Source organism: Prionailurus viverrinus, chromosome B3 (assembly GCF_022837055.1).
Source record: "Prionailurus viverrinus isolate Anna chromosome B3, UM_Priviv_1.0, whole genome shotgun sequence".
Classification (NCBI taxonomy): Eukaryota; Metazoa; Chordata; class Mammalia; order Carnivora; family Felidae; genus Prionailurus; species Prionailurus viverrinus.
The window spans coordinates 55,021,636-55,045,302 of record NC_062566.1 but is presented as its reverse complement, the minus strand read 5'-3'; the positions used below and the strand labels follow the sequence as shown (position 1 = coordinate 55,045,302).

The 23,667-nt window shown below is 42.7% G+C and overlaps 2 protein-coding genes across 9 annotated transcripts in view; one reads left to right on the top strand and one right to left on the bottom strand.

The window, feature by feature from the left end:
- Window positions 1–6,320, top strand: part of WDR76 (WD repeat domain 76) — a 64,030-nt gene extending 57,710 nt beyond the window's left edge. For all 8 annotated transcript variants that reach the window (XM_047861685.1, XM_047861682.1, XM_047861681.1 and 5 more), the window contains one exon: window positions 4,754–6,320. In XM_047861685.1, the coding sequence (XP_047717641.1) occupies window positions 4,754–5,009 (256 nt within the window). In that variant the 3' untranslated portion in view covers window positions 5,010–6,320. The remainder of the gene's footprint in view (window positions 1–4,753) is intronic.
- A 6,388-nt stretch (window positions 6,321–12,708) lies between these two features.
- Window positions 12,709–23,667, bottom strand: part of FRMD5 (FERM domain containing 5) — a 44,624-nt gene continuing 33,665 nt past the window's right edge. Inside the window, exons 10-13 of the mRNA XM_047864254.1 lie at window positions 22,806–22,880; window positions 22,171–22,239; window positions 20,956–21,062; window positions 12,709–13,304 (exon numbers count right to left, since the gene is read on the bottom strand). Of these exons, the coding sequence (XP_047720210.1) occupies window positions 12,727–13,304; window positions 20,956–21,062; window positions 22,171–22,239; window positions 22,806–22,880 (829 nt within the window). The 3' untranslated portion in view covers window positions 12,709–12,726. The remainder of the gene's footprint in view (window positions 13,305–20,955; window positions 21,063–22,170; window positions 22,240–22,805; window positions 22,881–23,667) is intronic.

The window sequence follows — 23,667 nt, the reverse complement described above, 5'->3', positions numbered from 1 at the left end:
TTTTAATTTTTGAGGAACTTCCATATTGTTTTTCTGTAAGGGCTATACATTTTACTTTCTGATACTACCAGCAGTACACCAGGGTTCTAATTTCTCTGTATATTCATCACTTTTCTCTTCTTCTTTTTTTTTTTTTTTAAGTTTATTTATTTATTTATTTTGAGAGAGAGAGAGACACACACACGCAGAGAGGCAGAGAGTGGAGAGACAGAATCCTAAGCAGGCTCTGCACCATGAGCACAGAGCCCGATGCAGGACTCGAACTCAAGAACCCATAAGATCATGACCTTAGCTGAAGTCAAGAGTCAGACACTTAACCCACTGAGCCACCCAGGTGCCCCTCACTTGTTTTCTGCTCTTTTGTTAGTGATTATCTAAATGGGTGTGAGGTAATATCTCACTGTGGTTTTGATTTGCATTCCTCTGATGGTTAGTGATATTGAACATCTTTTCATATGCTTTTGGCCATTTATATATTTTCTTTGTAGAACTGTCTATTCAAGTCTTGCCCATTTTTGAAATGGGTCATTTTTGCTTTCAATTTTTAAAAAATGTTTTTTATTTATTATTTTGGGAAAGAGAGAGAGAAAGGGACAGAGCGCAAACAGGGGAGGGGCAGAGAGAGGGGGGAGACACAGAATCCAAAGCAGGCTCCAGGCTCTGACCTGTCAGCACAGAGCCCAACACAGGGCTCAAACCCACAAACTAAGATCCTGACCTGAGCTGAAGTCAGATGCTCAACTGACTGAGCCACCTGGGCACCCCTAGTTTGAGTTGTAGGAGTTACACTATTTTGTAGGTTGCCTTTCATTCTGTTGATTGTTTCCTTTGGTGCACAGAATTTTTGAGATTAATATAGTCCTATTTGTCTGTTTTGCTTTTGGTGTCATATCCAAGAAATCATTGCCAAATCCAATGTCCTGAAGTTTTTTCACTATGTTTTCTTCTAGGAGTTTTGTTTCAGGTCTTATGTTTAAGTCTTTAATCCATTTTGAGTTATTTTTGTATATGGTGTAAGATTACTGTCTAACTTTGTTCTTTTGTATGTGGATATCCAGTTTTTCTGGCACCATTTGTTGAAGACACTGCCCTTTCCCTATTGTGTGGTCTTGGCACCCTTATGGAAGGTCATTTGACCATATACATGAGAGTTTATTTCTGGGCTCTCTGTTACATTGGACTGTATGTCTTTATGCCAGTACCACTCTGTCTTAATTACTGTTGCTTTGTGGTATATTTTGAAATCAGGAAGTGTGAGGCCCCCAACTTAAAAAAAAAATCTTTTTTTTAAAGATTATTTTGGCCATTTGTGGTTCTTAGAGCTTACATATCAATTTTAAGATTGTTTTTCTATTTCTGTACAAAATGCCATTGGGATTTTGATAGGTATTACATTAAATTTATAGATCAGTTTGAATAGTTATGAACATTTCAACAATATTAAATCTTCCAATTTATGGACATGATGTCTATTTATTTGTATCTTCTTTGATTTTTTTTGTAATGTTATGTAGTTTTCAGTGTACAAATCTTTCACTTCTTTGGTTAAATTTATTCCTATGTATTTTATTCTTTTTTGTAAATGGGATTGTTTTAATTTCCTGTCCAGATTGTTCATTGTTAATGTGTAGAAATGCAACTGATTTTTGTACATTTATTTTTGTATCCTGCAACGGTGCTGAAATTGTTTTAGTTTAACAGTTTTTTATGTGAGTGTGGAGTCTTAGAATTGAATTTTATGTGAGTGTGGAGTTGTGTCATGCAAACAGATAATTATACTTCTTCATTTCCAGTTTGGGTGCCTTTTATTTCTTTTTCTTGTCTAATTGATCATCATGTGAGTGTTCAGAATGTCCCCCTTATCAAATGCTTGTTGGTGTAATGGTGATGTCTCACAGGTAGGATCTAGCTACCTGTACAGTTGTGAACACCTGGCATTTAGATTAGTGTTTCTAGTCCTACCAGATTTATGTTGGTAAGAAACATACTTCGGGACTGTGTTGGATAGAAATGCCAAGAGTGGGCATCCTTGCCTTTTCCCTGATCTTTGAGGAAAAGCTTTCAATCTTTCACCATTGAGTATGATGTTAGCTGTGGGCTTTTTGTATATGGCCTTTAATATATTTAGATAGTTCCTTGTGTTCCTAGTTCATTGAATGTTTTTATCATGAAAGGGTATTGATTTTGTCGAACGATCTTTCTGCATCGAGATGATCTCATGGTTTTTGTCCTTCATTCTGTTAATGTGGTATATTAAATCATTTGAGTTTTGTATGTTGAAACATCTTTGCATTCCAGATACACATCCAGCTTGATCATACTGTATAATCCTTTTAATGCACTACTGAATTCAATTTGTTAGTATTTTGTTGAGGGTTTTTGCATCAGTATTCATCAGGGATGTTAGTCTGTCATTTTATTCTTTTGCAGACTCCTTTTCTGGTTTTGGTATCAGAATAGTGCTGGTTTCAAAGAAATTTGGAAGTTCCCCCTTAATTGTTGGGAAGAATTTGATGAACATTGGTGTTTATTCTTTAAATGTTGGGTAGAATTCTCCAGCAAAGCCATCTGGTCCTGGGCTTTTCTTTATTGGAAGGTTTTCGATTGCTGTTTTAATCCCCTTAGTAGTTAGTTATAGGCTTAGATTTTGTTTCCTCATGGTTCGGTCCATGAGGAAATGCCATTTCTTTTGGGTTAACCAATATGTTGGCATATAATTGTTCATACTGTTCTCTTGTAATCCTTTTTATTTTTGTGACATAAGTTTTAATGTCCTTGCTTTCATATCTGATTTCAGTTACTTGCATTTTATCTTTTATTCTTTTTTTTCACTTTTTTTTCCTAATCTAGGTGAGGGCTTGTCAATTTTGTTGATCTGCTCAAAACACCAACTTAGTTTTTTTTTTTTCTATTGTTTGTTTTTTTTCTATTGTTTTTCTATTCTCCATTTCATTTAGCTCTGTTTTAAATTTTTCTTTTTTAATGTTTATTTTTGAGAGACACAGAGGGACAGAGCACGAGCAGAGAAAGGGCAGAGAGAGAGAGAGAGAGAGACATAGAATCCAAAGCAGGCTCCAGGCTCTGAGATGTCAGCACAGAGCCTGATTGTGGGGCCTGAACTCATGAACTGTGAGATCATGACCTGACTTTTAGCTCTGCTTTAATCTTTATTGTTTCCTTCCTTCTTCTAACTTTTGGTTGAGTTTGTTCTTCTTTTTCTAGATCCTTGAGGAACTAGAGTGTGTTGATTTTGAGACTTTAGTGTTTACTGCTATAAATTTCCCTCTTAGTATTGCTTTTGTAGCATCCCATAAATTTTGGTATGTTGTGTTTAATTTTTAATTTGTCAGATATTTTCTTTCTTTTTAAAATTTTTTCAATATTTATTTATTTTTGAGAGAGAGCAAGCATGAGTTCGGGAGGGGCAGAGAGGGAGACACAGAATCTGAAGCAGGCTCCAAGCTCTGAGCTGTTAGGACACAGTCTGACACGGGGCTTGAACTCATTAACTATGAGATCATGATCTGAGCCCAAGTCTGACACTTAACTGACTGAGCCACCCAGGTGCTCCATTGTCAGATATTTTCTAATTTCTCTTGTGACTTCTTCTTTGAGCCCCAAATGTATTTTTACTTAAAAGTTTATGGAATATAAAATGATCTCAGGGTTTGGTTATCAGGGGAATACAAATACGGGATTATAGATTCTATTAAAATGGCAATAACCTGGATTGTATATTTCTTATTTCTAGGGCTTCTTCTATTTGTATGTTTAAAAAAAGGAAGGGTGAGGATTCTATTGAGCTAGGAAATAGTGAACAAAAAATGTGCTATTTTTTTTTTTTTTTAACTTTAGAGGGAGATTGCACGAGTTGGGGAGAGGGGCAGAGGGAGAGAGAGAGGGAGGGAGGGAGAGAGAGAGAGAGAGAGAGAGAGAGAGAGAGAGAGAGAAAGAGAGAGAGACTCTTAAGCAGGCTTCATGCTGAGCAGGGCTTGATCCTACAACCCTGGGATCATGACTTGAGCTGAAATCAAGAGTTGGTTGCTCAACCAAATGAGCCACCCAGGTGCCCCCAAAAGGTGCTGTTTTAACAGACAGTAACCATCCACTGAGTACAAACCACTGTACTTGGCACTGGAGATTGAGAAGTACAGAAGACATCATCTCTGTCCTGATTTTCATTTTTTTTTTTTTTTTGAAAGAGAGAGAGAGTACATGCATGTGTGAGCAGGGGAGGGGCAGAGGGAGAGGGGGAGGGGGAATCTTAAGCAGGCTCCATGCCTAGTGCAGCCGGGCTCCATCTCAAGACTGCGAGATCATGACCTGAGCCGATATCAAGAGTTGGATGCTTAACTTACTGAGCCACCCAGGCATCCCAAGAAAGGAACAACCATGAAGGGACTAATTTTCAGGTTTTTTAAGTTTGTTTATTTTGAGAGAGAGAGAGAGAGAGAGTGAGCAGGGGAGGGGGAGAGAGAGAGAGAGAATGAATCCCAAACGGGCTCTGCACTGTGAGATCATGACCTGAGCCGAAATCAAGAGTCAGACACTTAACTGACTGAGCCACCCAGGCACCCCTAGTATTCAGTTTTATATGAAGGATGAGATTAGGCTGATGGTAACTCAGTAACTTAATGAGAAGCTTGGCAGAGAAAACCAGCATTTAGGAGCATTGCCATGTTTACTGTCTGCCGATTGCTGCCTTCAGTTATTTAACACTTACTACCTTTAAAAAACTTGCTTTTTTCACTAGGCACAACACCATCACTGGGCGGTGGCTGACCAGGTTCCAGGCTGTGTGGGACCCTAAACAAGAAGACTGTGTCATAGTTGGCAGCATGGCTCATCCACGACGGGTGGAAATCTTCCATGAGACAGGAAAGCAGGTGCATTCTTTTTTTGGTGGAGAATGCCTTGTCTCTGTGTGTTCCATCAATGCTATGCACCCAACTCGGTATATTTTGGCTGGAGGCAATTCCAGTGGGAAGATACATGTTTTTATGAATTAAGAAAGTTGCTGAGTGTTTGGTTTAGCAACACCAATTTGTTCAAATCATTGTCTAAGTAGCCTAGTAATTCATGTGCCTTGGTCTGTTTACTTGTTCATATATTCTTCTTAGCAAATATAAAATTGCTTTATTAGTAAGAACTGTGAGCAGAATGTACTTTTAGTAAGGGAGAAGGCTTTTAAGTTGTTTCTGTAGGTTGGGGAGGGAATTTGAGGGGAGGCTATGATTGCTTCAGCACTTTAATCAGGCAGTATATTGAGAAATTCTAGCATTATAAATTACAAAGCTTTGGTTATTATTAAAAGTTTTTGTGGTTTAATGATACGGGTTTTGATAGTGACATTTGGATTTGTGGTTTATTTTATAGTTTGGAGTGAATATTTATTTCTAGACTCATATACTGGAAGAGATCCCAACTTAGTGATTTTCAAACTTTTAATTTTTTTAAATAGAGAGCTCTTTTTCCCCCTGCGTTTAAATTCAATGTTATGTGAAATCCCAAGATAATTGTTGAGAAGCCTTAGTTGACTTGGGCAGGGCCTGGGTCTGTGTGTGCTGACCCTTTGATCTCCTCTAGATGGCTCTTGAGACATGGCTGAGGAATTCTAGGTCTTCTAGGAACAAGGTTTGGATCTGCCTGACCCTTGTAAGCCAGGGTGAGATTGCCTTCAGACCAGTGTTTTCCACAATGTGGTTTATAGCTATTCACATGAAATCAGTTTAGCCATGACCAGAGTTTAAAAAAAGGAAAAGGAAAGAAATAGTAAAGAATAGGAAACATAGAGTAAGGGTTGTTTTGTGAAACTTAGTTATATATGTGTGCATATTTGTACGTATATATGCACATGTATATTCTGATATAAAATATATGTCTTTATTATTGTGGTACTGCTGTAGGTCATGGTTTAAGAAGTGAAAGCTCCTGCCTTAGAACGTCTCAGATACACTTACCTATCCCTGTCTTTAAACTCTCCAGAGGAGATTCATTATCTTCTTAAGTGAATACCTTCATTCCTAATTCATATTTGGAGGAAATGTTATGAAAAACAACTTTTGGCATTTTTTGTCATAAATTTTTTTTTCCAGAAGTTAGGGCAATTTGAAAGTGTTTGTTGTTGGAAGGGTAGCTACAAAATCAGTGACTGACATTACTGTAAGATATTACCTTTTTGCTAGATATTTACCTTGTTGCTCTTCAGTGACAAACTACTACTGAAGGACTATTATAGTTTTTGGCAATATGTTTGAATTCTAAGAGGAAATGTCTTCTCAAATTGTGTATCACAGAAATAAAGTCACATGTATAATTTCCTTCTCTGTAATTATTGAGGCCTAGTTTATTAAATAGGTTATAAGTAATAAGAATTGTTTTCTTGATGAGAGGATTATAGAAATTGGTAAGTGAAATGGAAATATTCATTTATGAAATGGAAGGGAAAGCTAAGTGAGGTTGACTTCTATTAAACTGCCCTGGAGATAATAAATGAAGCCTGTAGGCTCCTTTCCCTTTTCTTTTCTTTTCTTTTTTTCCCTTTCCCTTTTCTACACCACTTCATTTCACAGGTCCCAGAATGTGGCTACTTTTGTGAAAAGTGCTCTTTTTTAAAGATACTGAAAAATACTCTCATTGAAATTAGTACCATCATTTAAGCTTTGAATCCTTGGTGGTAATTGCCCGGTTTCTGCAATAAATGTTAGCAAATTCTTGATGTTTGTCACTTTTGTGGTTTCTTTTGCCATTTTAGCTTCATAAACTGTAGTATTTATATCTAATTCCAGTTAATAGAGTTCTGTCTTCTTGATGCAATGCAGGAAGGAAGGAGAGTGAGTGGGGACTTGTTTCTCAGTGATAAGCTCTATAATGGAGTAATTGTTTAAATCTACAAAGCACATAAAGGAAAACTGTCTCCCTTAGGACATCCTTAAACTGTAATCTGTTGTGAAAGGTACTTCTCCCAGAGACTTGCTTAAAGCTTTATGGCTTCTGTAATTATTCGTATGTTATGATTGCTTTCTCTCTTTTTTTAAGTTGGGCTTTATGATATCTCTTAAGCACATAAGCTCTGTATTCCTCTTGAGTCATTTTCTTTGAGATGCCCATCCTTTTATGCCCTTAAGGAGGAAGGAGACGATTCTCAGGCGGACAGGGACTTGGTCAAACTCGGAGAGACTTAAAAATGATTAGGAATTAATAAATCTTAGTTCCTTAAGTCCTGTTTTGGTATTCATGCCTTTGAGTTTCCTTTCCACAGAGATGACTTTGCAAAGGCAGTTCTCCAGGAAAGCAGGGAGCTTGGGGCTGTGTACACAAAGATTTAAATCCTTTCAGTCAGTTATAGTACATGGGGAGGGAGGAGGGCAGACACAGGTATCTTCTGTATCAACCCAAGAGGAAGCAATATATGCCCTTTAACTTCAGGTTCCAAAAACTTAGGTGTCCTTTTGCTAGGCTGTCCCTTCTGATTTAGTACTTTTTTTGGTTTTTCCTTTTTAGTATGGTATTGATGGCCAGTAAGGAGTTTTAGTTCCAGGACAGCATAAACCCATATTTTGGTTCATTTGGTTATAAGTGTTTTTGGATTTTCAAATGAAAAGGTGAAATTTTGTGAGGAAGATAACATTTAGCACAGAGGCAGGAGTAAAACATTTTAAGGTACCTCTTCCTAAAATGAAAGCAGTGCAAGAGGAAGTGTTTTAAAAGTATCTTTTGCCTGTTTGATTCTACTCCATCAGCAAGTTGTAGGGGTGTGTAGAGGAAGCCTGTTCATGTGCTAAAACCAGGAGTGTATTCTCTTGTAGAGGGGCCTGCTGATGGTTGAGGAACCCTAAGCAGAGGGAGTGGGTGCTAGAGCCCTGAAAGGGTCTGTACATAGGGGGTCCTCATTAAGTATCCATAGAAGAGTGGCTGCCTTAAAGCTGTAGGATCATGGGGGCACCTGGGTGGCTTAAGCGTCCAACTTCGGCTCAGGTCATGATCTCACGGTCCATGAGTTTGAACCCCATGTTGGGCCGTGTGCTGACAGCACAGAGCCGGGAGTCTGCTTTGGATTCTGTGTCCACTTTCTCTGCCTCTCCCCATCTTGCACTGGGGGAAAATAATAAACAAATGTTAAATAAATGTTAAAAAAACTGTAGGATCATGGGAAATCACCACTCACATCCAGTGGTTCTTAGGCTTTTCTTTTTTGTTTTTAGAGAGCTTTCTTTTTTCTTTTTTAGAAAATGGTGGGGGAGAATGGCAGAGGGAGAGAGACTCTTAAGTAGGCTCCACACTCTGCGCTGAATCCTACGACCCTGGCATCATGACCTGAACTGAAATCAAGAGCTGGACACTCAACTTACTGAGCCACCCAGGCACCCCTGTTTCTTAGGCTTTTTACTTTGCAGATCACTTTAAGCAAAGACTTTGTCATTAGAAACAAAAACAAAACTCCACTAGGGACAGGATATTAGATAATCATTTTATAGGTGATAGGAACCTCTGAAAATTTCGAGGTGGGTTACATGATTGGTGCTTTAGGAAGATGATCTGGTAGCAGAATGGAGCATTAAAGGGCAGATAGAATTGAAAACAGGAAGATGAGGTAAGAAACTAGCACAGTGGACCCAAGTTTCACTTTTCATCCTCATGGAATTTAAAAGACCATTACCAGTTTTGTAGCCAGAGTGATGGTTATATAATCAGGTGAGATAATGTTATAGGAATATATTTTGTAAGTTGTAATTATCAGGTTACTGTAGCAGTGACACCATTCTATTCCCTTCATAGGAAATGTTTTCTGTTCTTGTTCCAGGCTTGAGTGAGAACACTGGTTTAGAAGCTGGACCATCTAGGTTCTTGTTTATAAGAAAACTTTTATTTTGAGAGAGGAGGGGAAGGGCAGGGAGAGAGAATCTTAAGCAGGCTCAGCACCGTCAGTGTGGAGCCAGATGCAGGGCTCCATCCCACAGACTGTGAGACCATTACCTGAGTTGAAATCAAGAGTTGATGCTTAACTGATTGAGCCACCCAGCTGCCCCTAAGATTTTATTTTCTTGAGTAATTTCTACACTCAGTGTAGGGCTCAAACTCACAACCTCAAGATCTCATGCTCTACTTATCGAGCCAGCCAGGCACCCTGAACCATCTTGGTTCTACTTTTGGCTCTATGTAGCCTTAGGAAAATCACTCCTTGGTTTTCCTCAACAGAAAAATGAGGTCCAATTCATCTCTAAAATCATTCTATTATTACAGCTTCCACATTTTTAGTAGTATTTATTTTGGGGGAAAGGTCAAGGATGATAGATGGATATAAGCAAAATGACTATTATTACTATTTTTTTTTGAGAGAGAGAATATTAAGTAGGCTCCATGCCCAGTGTGGAGCCCAACCTCATGACTATGAGATCATGGCCTGAGCCAAAATTAAGAGTTGGATGCTTGACTGAGGCAACCAGGTGCCCCAATAAAATGACTTTTTTAAATGATTCTAGTCATGAACAGCAGTCAGCTGTATAAATCCCCCTGGTATCCTTTTATCTCTGTGTTGGTAACTTTAAGGAGGAAAAAGGGAGACCAGTTGTAGGTTAAAAAAGAGTCCACTCTTCAATGATATTTAAATATTTATTTAAGTTTAAAAATAATTTTCATGGCACCAATGATTTTATGCTAACTACATACTGCATATGTAGAAAAAAGTACATTGCTTTGAAGGAAAGTATAACTTAGAATTTTTGGCACACGAAAGGTTTACAACTATACTTTTTAATGAAACTAAGAAATTCACATTTGCAGGTAGTTTACCTTCTACTGCTTAAAGATGCAGTACACTATTCTTTAGTAAGAGTTTTATTTCCTCTGATGGATGAAGCTATGGAATCCATTGTTTTTTTCTACAATGAGATCAAACTAATTTTGAGAGAAAATGGGAGACATAGTGGAACACAGTAAAACCAGGTTAAAAATCTGAACAATGTTTAACGATGGGGAGATACCAAAAAGACTAGTCACCAACAAAGGAGGTTTGTTATTCAAGCGCTACTTGAAAAGCAAATTGAAGGAAATTTTACTATCTGTATTTTCTGGGGTAAGCCCTGGAAAAAAATAACCCAAAAGTTTCTGTTCAGAGAGCAAAATCCAGCTGTTGGAAGTGGTATGGACTATTGTACTGTTAGAACTCTAGACACAAGTAACATACCAGGAAATGGAATATTGTATCTCTCTTTAATGTGAATATGAAAGGTCACTGTCAAGGTTATCACTCACTGCATAGAAACACCATATTCTACAGACTGAGGTAGGAACACTACACTAAAAGGTAATCTGCTATGTTGCATAAGACAGTAGATATCCAGGTTAAAACCAGCCCCCTATCTCCTGACAGCCTTTTCATCTCTGAGTCTACTTTTCACTTCAGTCCTGTGCTAAATAAAGCCTTCCTGTGTAGATGACAAGTGGCAGTGGATAGTTGGTTCTAAGTGATCCCTAAGTTTTACTAGGATCTCCTTCAGTTTGTCTTGTCACTTGGTAAATAGATGTTTGTAATTCTGCCCTAATTGTCGCTGGTATGGAAATGATCAGACATTCCTCTTCCATTCTTAGCTTCTGGTGGAGTTTTAGCATTTAAACACTTGATCTTGCTCATCTTGGCATCAGTTACCTCTTTGCTGGTTGGTTGTTCAAGCACCCTTTAAACAAGCAACCCCAGTGCCTCCACTGGGAAATGGTCCTGGGCCTTTAGCAAGTCAGGAATGGGAGCAGAGCCGACCCCCTTTCTGCTAACATACTGGTAAGGAGCAGTTTTATTGTCTAGATTGGGGTTGGCAAATTATGGCCTGTGGTCCAAATTCAGCTGTCTTTTTAAAAATAAACTGTTATAGAACACAGCCATGTTTCCTTGTTTATGTATTACCTATGGCTGTTTTTGTGCTATGATGGCAGAGTTGAGTAGTTGCCACAGAGTATGGCCCACAAAACCAAAATAAAAAAAATATGTACTATCTGACACTTTACAGAAGAAGTTTGCCAACCCCTGGTCTAGATGAAAGGGCATTTAGAATTGTACAATCCACTCCCCCCACCCTGCACCCCCTGTCAATTCCATGTCTGTTATACTCTGTACATGGACATGATTCTGCTATTTCAGGGGAAAAATTAGGGGAGAGCAAATCTTCGACTCATCCTGTTCTGCATTTGGGGCTGCCCAACATCACGTGATGTTAGCAGCCACTCCACTATTGTGTGGGTCCCAGGAATATGTCTACAGACTATCCTTAAATAAGTCCTCAGGCCCCAGATGACTTAGAAATCTCTCCCTGAGATGAAAACGAGATCTTGTATGTGAGTGGTTGTTAAGAGTTGCAGAGCTTGGGCCTTGGACCCCACACTCAGCCTTCACATGCTATGCTTTGCATGCTTCCACAGCTTCCCTCAGGAAGAATGGCAAATACTTTCCTACAACTCTTATTTTCCTGATGCAGAGGATGACCCTAGGGGGCAGTATTTCTACATCTAATTGTTGGTTTCTGCCACGTTCGCTTTCTTTCTTTTGTAGGCATCTTTTAGTATGCCTATTTAAAGAAATCCTTTTCTTGGTCCCTTCCAAGGCTCTTTGTTGATCTTGGAATTCTCTTTTCTGAAGCTTTTCATTCTCAAGATTAGTTTCTTTCTTGCATCATTTAGTTCATCAGGCTCTATTTTCTTAATCCATAAAGTAAAAACAAAATATGAATTGATAAGAAAATAACATCTTGTTAAAATATAAATTGAAATAGTTTTTTTTTGGGGGGGGGTACAAAATAGGTACTGCTCTCTGAATCTCAACAGTTTCTTAGGTACCTAAGTTCTCGTTTCTGTTAACTACACTTTGTCCGACATTTCTGACAGTCTTATCTCAGGCACCACTGAATTCAACTAATGTCTCTGAAGCACTATAAAAATCTTGAGGTTCTTCAGGAAAAAAAAAAATCACAGAAGTCTAAGTTCATTATATAAAACTCATGGCGATGCCCACTAGGATCTCTAGTCTAAGGGGACAGACTTACCCCACCCCTGCTGCTGCTGCTGCGGTAGCGGTGGTCCCTTCAGATGCCCACTCTGCTCAGATTTGAAAAAAACAAAAGGAAAAGAAAATCCAACTCAGACCATCATAAGAAGCAACTTTCCATTTAATCATTCTACATGGATGTTTACTTTTTTCAAATCTCGTCTGGCAGGAAAACCTACAGATAGTTCCCATTGTCCAGACCCCTGGCCTGTGCTGCTGAGGCTGCACTGATGAGCCTACTGGAGCCCAGTAGGAAAGCTCCCGCACAATACAGAAGACGACAGCTCTCTAGTCTTCAACTAGTGTCCCATCTGCTAGGTGACACTACTGCGATAATCCGTAATAGTAAAATAAATTATTTTTATTTGATACTTTCAAAATAATACACATCTATGAAAAATCAAAATTCAAAACCAAAAATTATCCTGCAAATCGGGAAGATGAGAAACAGAGTCGCTGAGCCTTTCTTGAAAGAACCTCTGAAGGAAATGAGTTTTCCCAGTTTGTTTAGATAGGGCATGAGCCTATCCTCTTTTTCTTCTGGGAAATGACCCTCCTAGGCTGTGGACTTTGAGTCATGAGAGGAGGACTTGGTACATGTGCCGATGGTTCCGCGATGGGTCCCATTGCTGGGAATGGGTAGCCGGGCTCCTTGGTCCACCTGGCTAGTTATTGGGAGGAGTCATGCCTTCTCAGGTGTCAATGAGCAGGCTCACCACTGAGCGGATTTTGCAGGCAAACCATCGCCTGAGGGGACAAAAGTATTGATAGTGGAATTGTTCAAACTCGGGGGTCTGGCGGATATCGCGGAAAAAGGCAATGTCAAGGTCAGACTCGGTAAGGATGATCAGGAGGAGGAGCAAAACAAAGAGGAGTCCCATGGTCACAAGGAGCAAACGGAGGACACTTAAAACAAACTTATTCACCTGTTCCTCCTCTGGCCTGCCGTGCCCCTGACACAGGGCCCTCAGCTCTCCCCCAAGGGCCTCCACCTCTGTAGCTGTTGGAGTGCTGGCTTCAGACTCCTTCTCTTCTTCGATGCTGCAGGTGGCCCCATTGATCTGCCGGGAAAGCAACATCAGCTCCAGGCTGTGCTCAGCCACAGGGGTGGGCAGCACACTGTCTGCAGGACTGTAGGCTTCGTCTGCAATCACGGCGACTCGCTCATTGCTATCTGCCCGGCTGCTTCTCACATGAGGCAGGAAGGTGTCCCCATGGGAGGAGGAACGCACTGGCGTGGAATGGGCACTGTCCCGGAGGGACTCGAGGCCTGGAAATGCAAAAGGAACGTGAGAAGGCTTTCTGGGTCCCTGTGCACACTTTGCTGTCTGGTGGAGGCAGCACCCATTCTGTTTTATATGGTAACTAAAATCTTGGAAGGAAGCCCCCCTGTACACTTCACGTGACAGTGGCTGCTGCATGCTGTTCTGATGTATCAGGAAGAGGATAAGAGAAGCAGCAGACATCAGAGGGGCCATGGTTGGAGGTTTTTTTCTTTTTACGTAGGGTTTTGGCAAGATTTGTCAAAGATTCTGCCTTTCCTGCTTTTGACGTCAATTGAAAGACATTCTGAATTGCATACCATCCCTGATTCAGAGCTGGGGCCACATTTCAGGGAGCTCAAGTCTCCCTCTTGGGCTGAGGGTCTTAAGAGGCAGGAATGGGGAGGAAAAGACTGTTTTCCTTCACTAGGGCTCATGAAATACTGATTCTGGAGCTGAGTGCCCTTCTAACAACCCAGCATGCAGCTCCTTGAGTTCATGAGGTCATCTTTTGGATTTCTGCAGTTGTGCTCTGTCTCTTCAGCCTCCCACTTCTGGCTGTCCTAATCTTAGGGGACATTAAAACCCTATCTGCTCTTCCTAAGTGGTTTTTTTTTTTTAAATGTTTATTTTTGAGAGAGAGTGTGCATGTGCACATACACATGTGCATGCATGAGCAGGGGAGGGCAGAGAGAGAGGGACAGAGAGAATCCCAAGCAGGCTCCACACTCAGCACAGAGCCCAATTCTGGGCTTGATCTCTTGACCTAGAGATGTGACCTGAGCCGAAGTCAATAGTCAGATACTTAGCCAACTGGGCCACCCAGGCACCCCTCTTCCTAAGTGTTTTCTGATGGAGAAGGGGAATAGCCCTTGGCTAGTGGCTCCTTTTTTTTACTTTAGAATGAGCTGGGTCTACTGTAGGCTGAAACATCCCCATCTTTACACACTCCAAACTGCAGAGTGGTCTCTGAGAACATCTTGTTGGGTCAGGGTGGAAATTCTCTTACAATGGTCAGGAGAAAGTCTTCTCCGACCCCCTAAAACTACCCATTATCTCTCTACTTTTTCAGATGGAACATATCTCTCTTTACAGTGCTCAGTCTCTGGTAGCAGAAAACAGGAGGTGGTTACTCCCTCAACTAAATAGTAGCCATGGAGGCTAGAAGATGTGGGCCTGGAGTCACCGAGTATGGCCCACATCACAATGCTCTTGAGGAAATGGCTTCTTGTTTCAGGTTCAGTGTCTGCATTTTCATTCCTGGCTATCTTTGGGGTGCCAGAGTGGCTCTGACTCTCCCTGCCTTTGTGGCCTATGGTAAGAGAAGCCAGTTCCCTTCTGTTGCTCTGAAATTGACCCTGAATTGCTGCAGACTAGATCAGATTCCCAGCTATGTAAAGGTTTGACCAAATAAGGGTTGATTAGGGCTAGCTTCATAAGCCCAAGGGTCTCTCTCTCACTTTTTGAATGTTGATTTAGAGAGAGAGCACAAGCAGAGGAGGGGCAGAGAGAGAGGTAGAGAGAGAATCTCTGCACTGTCAGCCCAGAGACCTATGTGGCGCTTGGTCTCACAAACCGTGAGATCATGAACTGAGCCAAAATCAAGAGTCAAATGCTTAACCAACTGACCCACCCAGGCGCCGCTGCCCTCCCCCACTCCCCGCCCAAAGGTCTCTCTTAAAAGGTGGCAGTAACCTTTCAGAAGTAGTGAGTTGTGTTTGGGTCTCTTTAGTAGCCATTTGCTCCCAGGCAGTCTGCCTGCTCAGCCTGCTGGAGCCCATCAACACAGTTAAGGATTCTCCAGAGGAACAAATCCTGGGATTGGTGACAAATGTGGGGTGGGTTGGGGCAGGAACAGCAGCCCCCTGCTAGCCACCTAGTCTCCCCATCACGTCACCATCAGTAAGTATATTTGCCACAGCTTTCAGCTTCTGCTTTCAGAAGCTCCTCATGGTCCTGGTTTTATTTTTTACCCCCTTGTGCTAAAATCTTACATTTGTATACTATTTTAAACTTTTTTAAGTGCTTTCATTTTATCTTTCCATGAAGTAATGAAAGCAAGAGGTTACAGAGCTTGCCTGAAGTCATGTGGTTGGTTGGTGATGGCAAAGGTAAGGATGGACTCCAAGCCTCTTTCTATTTCCTGGTGCTAATGATCATGTAGTTGGATTCTGGGCCTGGATGAATTAAGTCAACATCTTACACCTACTTTAGATTTAGGTCCCAGTTGCCCAAGAAACTGTTGTGAAATAATGTGAAGTTAAGAGCCAGCCCCTTGTTCCAGTGCTCTTGATGCTCCTTTGATCCTTTCCCCCCAGTTTTTTCCCCTTATTCCTGCATTTGCACAAGCAGCATGAGGAATATGAACCTGGGAATGTTTAATAAATTCCTGATAAAACAAATCTTGAGGCCCTGATCACACATGTGTTGGCTCCTCTGCTCCTCCCTCTCTTCCTTCCATTTTTATTTAAATTCTAGTTAGTTAACATACAGTGCAATATTGGTTTCAGGAATAGAATTCAGTGATTTATCACTAACATACAACAACCAGTGCTCATCACAAGTACCCTCCTTAATGCCCATCACACATCTAGCCCATCCCCCCATCAACCCTCAGTTTGTTCTCTATCTTTAAGAGTCTCTCATGGGGCGCCTGGGTGGCGCAGTCGGTTGAGCGTCCAACTTCAGCCAGGTCACGATCTCGCGGTCCGTGAGTTCGAGCCCCGCGTCAGGCTCTGGGCTGATGGCTCAGAGCCTGGAGCCTGTTTCCGATTCTGTGTCTCCCTCTCTTTCTGCCCCTCCCCCGTTCATGCTCTGTCTCTCTCTGTCCCAAAAATAAATAAAACGTTAAAAAAAATTAAAAAAAAAAAAAAAAAAGAGTCTCTCATGGTTTGTTTCCCCTCTCTTTCTCTTTTTTCCCCCCTCCCATATGTTCATCTGTTTTGTTTCTTAAATTCCACATAATCCTCATACCCTTTCTAGAGGCTGTCCCCTCACAAAGACAGCTATGACTGTCAGATCTTCCACAGTATGACCAGCTTAGCTGCTGAAGCCACTTCAGTGCATTTCAGCTTAGCCTACTATTCAGCCCTAAGCTTGGAGGGGAAGGAGAGAGGCAAAGGCTGTTATATTAGAAAGAACAGATCAGAGGGACATCAGAAACCACATTATAATAAGTTGTTGGTGCTCTCGGTAAATAAGATAATGGAAATGTATGCATTTCTAGTAGACTGCTAGACAAACAAAATTACTCAGTAAATGTTAGTCTTCTGTTCCCTCAACAGACCTCACCTGTATGTATGTCAGACTAGTCTTGTACAAAACTTCAGGTTCACTAGAAGTCACCACCCACCCCATCCCCTTCATCAAACCTGTTACTGTGGGATGGAGGGGGTGGGTACCGTGGGTGGGTGGGATCTGGCAAATGGCACAGCAAAACAGAGGATTCTTTTTTACCTTGGATATGTTCCAGCTGCTTGCCTTGCCCAGAGGTGGCTCCCTGTGGGCCAGCGGACACAGTGGTCAGGAGCCTCCCCTGGAGCCGGGGCCCCATCCTCAGTATGCGCACACTTAGTGGCCGAAGGCAATGATTAGTCAACCGGAGCTGAACTCGGACTCTGGTGTGAATCTTAATCAGACTCTTGCCCATGGTCGCCCAGGAAAGCAGATACTTCTTCAGTGGAAACCAGCTGATCTCTTCAAGGAAACCAGCCAGGCAGGGGAGATACAGAGGCAAAGGATGGAAAAACAACTAGGGACAAAGGATTTTTGCTGACCTCATGCATGGCAGCTCCTTTACAGTGCCTCCCGTGCTGGAGAGAGGATGTCAGCTCTGGAGACAAAGTAGGCTGAGCTTCAGGGAACGAACAACTCTGAGAGGCTGACATTATCAGTGGACTGGATTCAGTCAGAAGCACTTAGAGCCATAAAAAGTAATGCTTCTCCAGCAATGTGGCTGTTTCCTGGAGGCCTGTGTAAGGGCCCAGACTTCTCAGAGTCAGGTGTAGAGAGGGCAAAGAACAATCCCACAGGGTATGGAGAATCACATAGTTCCAGAAAATGCAGGATGTGAAGTTATAAAGACATTTGGCTTTGGGTTGGGTGGCTCTGAAGTGTGAGGTGTCAGCTCTGGGGCCGGAAACGGAGTGTGTCCCATTCTCCGCTGGGCTGTACACTGTTGGGCCTTCTGTTGCTGAGCCAACCCTCAGGGTGCAGCAGATAAGAGGAACCAACATACCTGAGCATCCTCTCTGGTCAATCCTGTGCTAATAACATGTGGTATCTCAGCATCCCTGAGGGCAGAGGGGAAGGCCAAGCAGTGTGCAGTTATCTTCTTAAGGATCCCAGCTCATTGGAATCACATAGTTTCATTTGTATTGTAGCATTATATTAATGTTTTTGCAATTTTCCCATTTTATTTTTATTAAAAAAATTTTTTTTACATTTATTTTTTGAGAGACCTAGACCACAAGCAGGAGAGGGGGAGACACAGAATCGGAAGCAGGCTCCAGGCTACGAGCTGTCAGCACAGAGCCCGACGTGGAGCTCGAACTCACAAACCGTGAAATCCTGACCTGAGCCCAAGTTGGACGCTTAACCGACTGAGCCACCCAGGTGCCCCTGCAATTTTCCCGTTGTTTTAGAGATAGTAAACAAATATTTCCCTCTGGAAAAGGCAAATCATTTCTGTGGTAGTATGTGCCATATGGACTATATAGGAAAGACAGTCTCTGATGGACTATGAACCAATTTCAAATGTCCATAACTTCCTCGGAGTTTTGGTTAGCACCCTTCTTCTGAGGCCCCCATCATGCTGCACTCAGCCCTTCTCTGCCTGGTTGGGTGGACAGTGAGGGTCAGCTTTGTTTGCTGGGTGCTTTAAAGGCAAAATCCCTCTTGAGAGATGGTGTAGCTCAACTCTCTGGGAAATAATCCATTCTTTATTTCCCCAGTCTTGATAATCCCTGACCGATAGAGTAAATTAAATGCTAAAATCATTTTCTTTTCCCCACACCCAAACCAGATGTCCATCTGCCTCTCCTCACTCTGAGCCTGTTAGTGTCATTCCTGCTGGGGCAGTTCTTAGCTGCTTCTGCCTGTGCCCTCCCGAATCTACTGGGTTCCAGGCTGAAGGCCATGACTGGGGATGAAGGCTGTGCTTGTCCACAGGCAGCCTCAGGCGTGGGGTGTAAGCAGCAGTTTGGCTCCGAGTAGCACGTGGGAGCCTGCTGTGCTATAATTTGCCAGGTGTGAAGTTCTAGGAGGCTGAGATTGTGAGGGTGTGCCTTGGCCCTAGAAGTCTCTGCTTTAATAGCTTCTTTGGTGGCCTTTTCCTGCTGCATTCCTCCCCTGGCATTTTACAAGCAAAGAGGACTATTTCAGATGCTGAAGAGCCTACTGCTGCTGCAGTGGGAGAAGACAGGCAGAGCTGGCTGGGAACTGAGGCAGCCTCATAGCTTGTCTTGGGGGAGCTTGAGGACAGGCTTCCTGCCTTTGAGTTGTTCTGCCAACCCTGCTTTGTGGCTACTACAAACGTATTGTATTCCCACATGGATAGCCTCAGTCTTCCCTTTTCTGGGAACCTGGGTTTTAGTGGACATTCTTCCATATGCTGGAGAACAAATGCACGAGGCTCTTCCCTATACCGGCATTAGTGCCAGCTTCCTTCAGAGGGTGACCTTTTCTCTAGAAGGACAGCTGTCCTGACTTTTTGCAGGAGCTTTGGGATGAACCTGGTGGCTTTAGACCTCAGGATGGATGGAAAGAAGGGCCACAAGGAGAGGAGAAAGTTATGTTTCCTCAAAAGAGAAGAAATTCATTCTACTTTCCTTAGATGAACACCCCACAAGAAGAGGGTCAGAGAGAACTGTGCTCCATTCTCCTGCTCAACCTAAGACCAGAGGAAAAGCCAGGAGGCTGTGTCTGATGACAGACCTCAATAACTTCACATCTTGCATAGTGATTATGCTTCGTAGTTCATAAGGCACCCTCCCACATCCACACTGCACTCTAGGGTGGGGGCAACAGGCTCAGAAAAATACATGGTGAGCTCTGATTTGAATCTCACCTTTTACTTCCTGATCAGGCCTCTTTGCATTATGCTTGCTGCCTGTCCAGTAAATGCTTTAATCTCTATTAAAAATTTTTTATTTTAATGTTTATTTATGAGAGAGAGGGAGACACAGAATCCAAAGCAGGTTCCAGGCTCTGAGCTGTCAGTACAGAGCCTGACATGGGGCTTAAACTCACAGATCGCGAGATCATGACCTGAGCTGAAATTGGACACTTAATCGACTGAGCCACCCAGGCTCCCCAGTGCTTTAATCTCTTTCAAGTACTTCCATGTACATCAGCTTCCTCACAACTCAATGGGGACACAAGGAAGATATCCCTACTTTACAAATAGAACAACTGGGGCACCTGGGTGGCTCAGTCAGTTGAGCGTCCGACTCTTGATTTTGGCTCAGGTCATGATCTCACGGTTCAGGAGTTCAAGTCCCACGTTGGGCTCTGTGCTTAGGGTGTTTGAGATTCTAAGTAAATAAATAAACTTAAAAACAGAACAAAACAAAAATCAAAAAGAACAACTAACATACTCAAATAATTAAGGTACTTGATGTGGTTTCTCAGCCAGGGTTCTCAACCCCTAGACTGTAGTTCTATACCAGATTTAGGTAATGCAAAGTCAGGGACACATAAAATCCTAAACACAAACCCATGATCCTCACAGGGGAGCAGCAGAATGATGTCCTTCCTAACCTACGTGGTTATTTTCATTCATCAGCATTCCCACAGAAAGGGCAAAAAGTCTTCCTTCCCCACCTTCCAGGATAGGTTTGAAGCAAACCTGCTGCTGTTCGCTGCTGCTTGAGATCTGTGATCCTACAAAAACATCCATCTTTGGGAGTAAAAGCACTCGACTTATACCTATATCCAGCCTGGGGGCAGGTCAGTCAGTGACAATGAGGCCAATATTCTGAGAGTCTCTTAACAATATTAACTACGCAGGGACTAGAGAGGTATCAGCCTTAGCTACTGCAATATGTAGTTCAGTGAAGATACACAGACTTTGTCTCCCTGCGCCTCCCCCCGACCCCACTCCACCCCACCGCAGCCTCCTCCAAAGGGAGGGAAGGGTAGAGAGAGGTGAGGCATGTTAGATTTCATGAGATCACATTAAAGAATTCAGATAGCAAGAGGAGAGCTTTCTACAACTGAAATAGAAGGTGGTAGCAAATACAGGAGTGCTTCAGAACCAAGAGTTTTTCATTTCTTGGTTAACTGCCTCAGTCACCTTGATTGTTTAACCTGTGGAGACTGGTCTGATCTGAAAAACAAGTGAAAAGCCTCTTGATGGAAAGCAATTTCAGAACTGCAAGGAACCTGGCATATGTAACATACATAGCCTCCCAGAGGTCTACCCCAACACTCTCAGATCTAAATCCCCTCTTGGACTACAGCTCAGCAGGGCTGGGTGGGATTACCCTTCACCTGAAACCTAGCTGGTGTTCCCATCCACTACATAAAACCTTCTCCCGTCCATTGGAGAAAAGTGCTGCTGTCTCTGCTGCATTCACTTCTTTTCAAGGTCCCTGAGAGGAACGGGTCCAAGTCAAAACTTGGAGGAACCCTGTGGTCATCTCCAGAGCTTTTGCTCACCTTCCATGATGGAGATGTGAACAGCTCTTCTCCGGGTCCTAGGGACACTGCTCAGCCTTGGGCCATGGGTTATGGAGGGACAGCTGCGGCTGGGAACCATCCCTGCTCTGAGGTTAAATGAAAAGAGAACTGTGTTAATTCAGTGCACACAACAGATGGGATCAGGACTCAGAGTTGAGGAGTAGCTACTAGAATTGCCTGGCTCTGTTAAGTTTGTTTATTTAAAAAAATCTTAAAACTTTTTTTTTTTTTTGTCTTTAGTCCCTGGATCCCCATAAGAGACACTGCTTCAAATTCATCCACCTCCTCATATCCCAGACCCACCTGAACCTTGCTTTAGTGTAGCAGTGGTGCCTCTCTTCTCTGGGCAGGATTGTCAGGGAGTAGAGCCCCAGGACTCCTGAAAATGTGCCTGAAAACCCATATGGCAGCCTCCTCTGACTGCTGACAGAGACTGCTGCTCCAAGGGGTGCCGTGTGAAGGCAGTAATAATGCTCCCATTCCCAGAGGTCAAGCTGGTTGATGAACCCTAGCTGTCCTGGCTAATATTCTTTCTGGATATTATTAGGTTTAGGAGATATGCAAGATGTACAGTTATACCTGAAGCAAGGATCTCAAAACTATTTTAGACCTAGTGAGACAGGACTGTGGGGTGATCCCTGGCTTTCTGTAATTGGTTGATTCCAGAAACAAGGCAATCTTGCATTTTGGACATGCCCTCCGTGGTCTATGGCCACTTTTAGGATATGGGAGGACACAGAGAAGTATCCAGGAAGGTGGTACTGGGTACTGTGCCCTCCCTCGTTCTTCATCAAGGCTCAGGGATACCAGGGTTAGACTGTTCCCCATGCTTTTAATGTTTATTTATTTTTAAGAGAGAGAGACAGAGCAGGGCAGGGGCAGAGAGAGAGGGAGACACAGAATCTGAAGCAAGTTCCATGCTCTGAGCTGTCAGCACAGAGCCCGATGCGAGGCTCCACGAACTGTGAGATCGTGACCTGAGCCGAAGTCGGACACTTAACCGACTGAGCCATGCAGGTGCCTAGACTGTTCCCCATGCTTTTAGCTGAGATGGGGAACTTTCCTATCGTGTTCTCCTTTCCCTTTTGTGAGCCATTGTGTCCAGAGTGGTCATAGTACTGGAACTGCTGCCTTTTTGGAGATTCTGAGATCTGAACTGCAACTCGTTTTGGGGGTAAGTCCCTGGCAGCCTACCTGTGTATTTCTGGTGGCTCCCGTTTGATCTTTGCACTCGACTCCATTACTTCCTTTGCAACTCGGCCACTATAAATAGTATAATAAAACAAACAGAAAGGGATTAGACGGTGTTCCAGCACTGGGCTCCTGTCTAAGATTTCAGATACTTTGGATGACTGGGCAATGGCCATTTTGGCCTAGTCCTTCCCAATGTTTAGGTCACTGAAAAAAGCTGGCTTGCTAGGTTAAGTTCTTACATGTCCTGATAGCTTAGCTTAGAGAACTATCTCTGGAGTCTTTGGTATCTTCCATTTTCATTTAGAAATGATTGCTCATTGTCCAGCATGTTCCAGAAATATTGCAAAAAAAAAAATCTTTAGACAGACATGAAAAGAATCACTGGTACAGTTCTTATTTCACTGCTGTTGTGAGGGCAGAAGAAGATATATATTTTAAGCCCTGCAGACAAACTGTGGCAGGGAAGGAAAGAAATAGTCAAAGGGTTAGGAGACAAGGAGAATTGGATAGAAACCTCAGGCTTTTTTGGAGGTTCCCAGTTCTTTTGTTCTCAAGGATAAGGACCACTGAGCCACTGTTCTCCAGAGAGGGGTCTACAAATAGGTCCATAACAGTTACTTACTGTCACTATTTACCTGTATCGAAACCGGCTCCCTTTAAAGAATAAATTGCTGCTGGACACTGTGCGGACTTGGCTTGACTTCTCCAGCCTGCAGCAAGGCAAAGTCCAGTGTGACAGATGGCCTGCAACTGCTTCATGGGCTAAGGCAGCGCATTCCCAGCTCCTTCCAAAGGCTACTTGAGGAAACTCTTCAGGAAAAGGACCTTCACAGTCTGGCTTGTCTCTGACTCTCCTTTAGGACCTGAGGGTTTGCTCACAGCCTCAGTGCTGGGGACAGTCATGTTGAAACCCATTTTCATGTCAGGAGAGCGAGGGCTCCCCAAGAGTGCTTCATGGGGTTGGCCAGGGGGACTGAGAATAAATGTTAGAGGTGATGGCCTGGGGGAATAATAGAATGCTGCCTGTCAAATCCCAGGACACTTGTTAGCAGTATGACCTTGGGCAAATTTCTTTTTCTTCCTTAGTTTTAGTTGTTTTATCTACAGGATGACGGAGCTGGGACTACTTGACCTCAGGAGTCCCTTCCAGTCCTAGTATTTGATGATTCCATGTCTGGGTAATTGTGGGCAGAGGAGAGAGTAGGGGCTGCCCTCCCTATTCCATTTCCCTTTTGGAGAGTCCTAAAGTAGGTTAGCATAGTAAAGACTCTAAGAAGTCCTGAAATGGACAAACTAGTTTAACTTTAATACAAGTTCCATCTTTTATTTGAACTTGGAATCATCCCTCTTCTCCCAGAATACCTATTAATATCACTTTCAAGGCTGTGGACAGCTGGTGTGGAGACTCTGGAAGACCATGGGCACTGTAAAATATCCTCTTAGGTGACTTCTTTGATCCCAGATGGCCCTCTCACCCTTAGATAAAGGAAGCTGAGC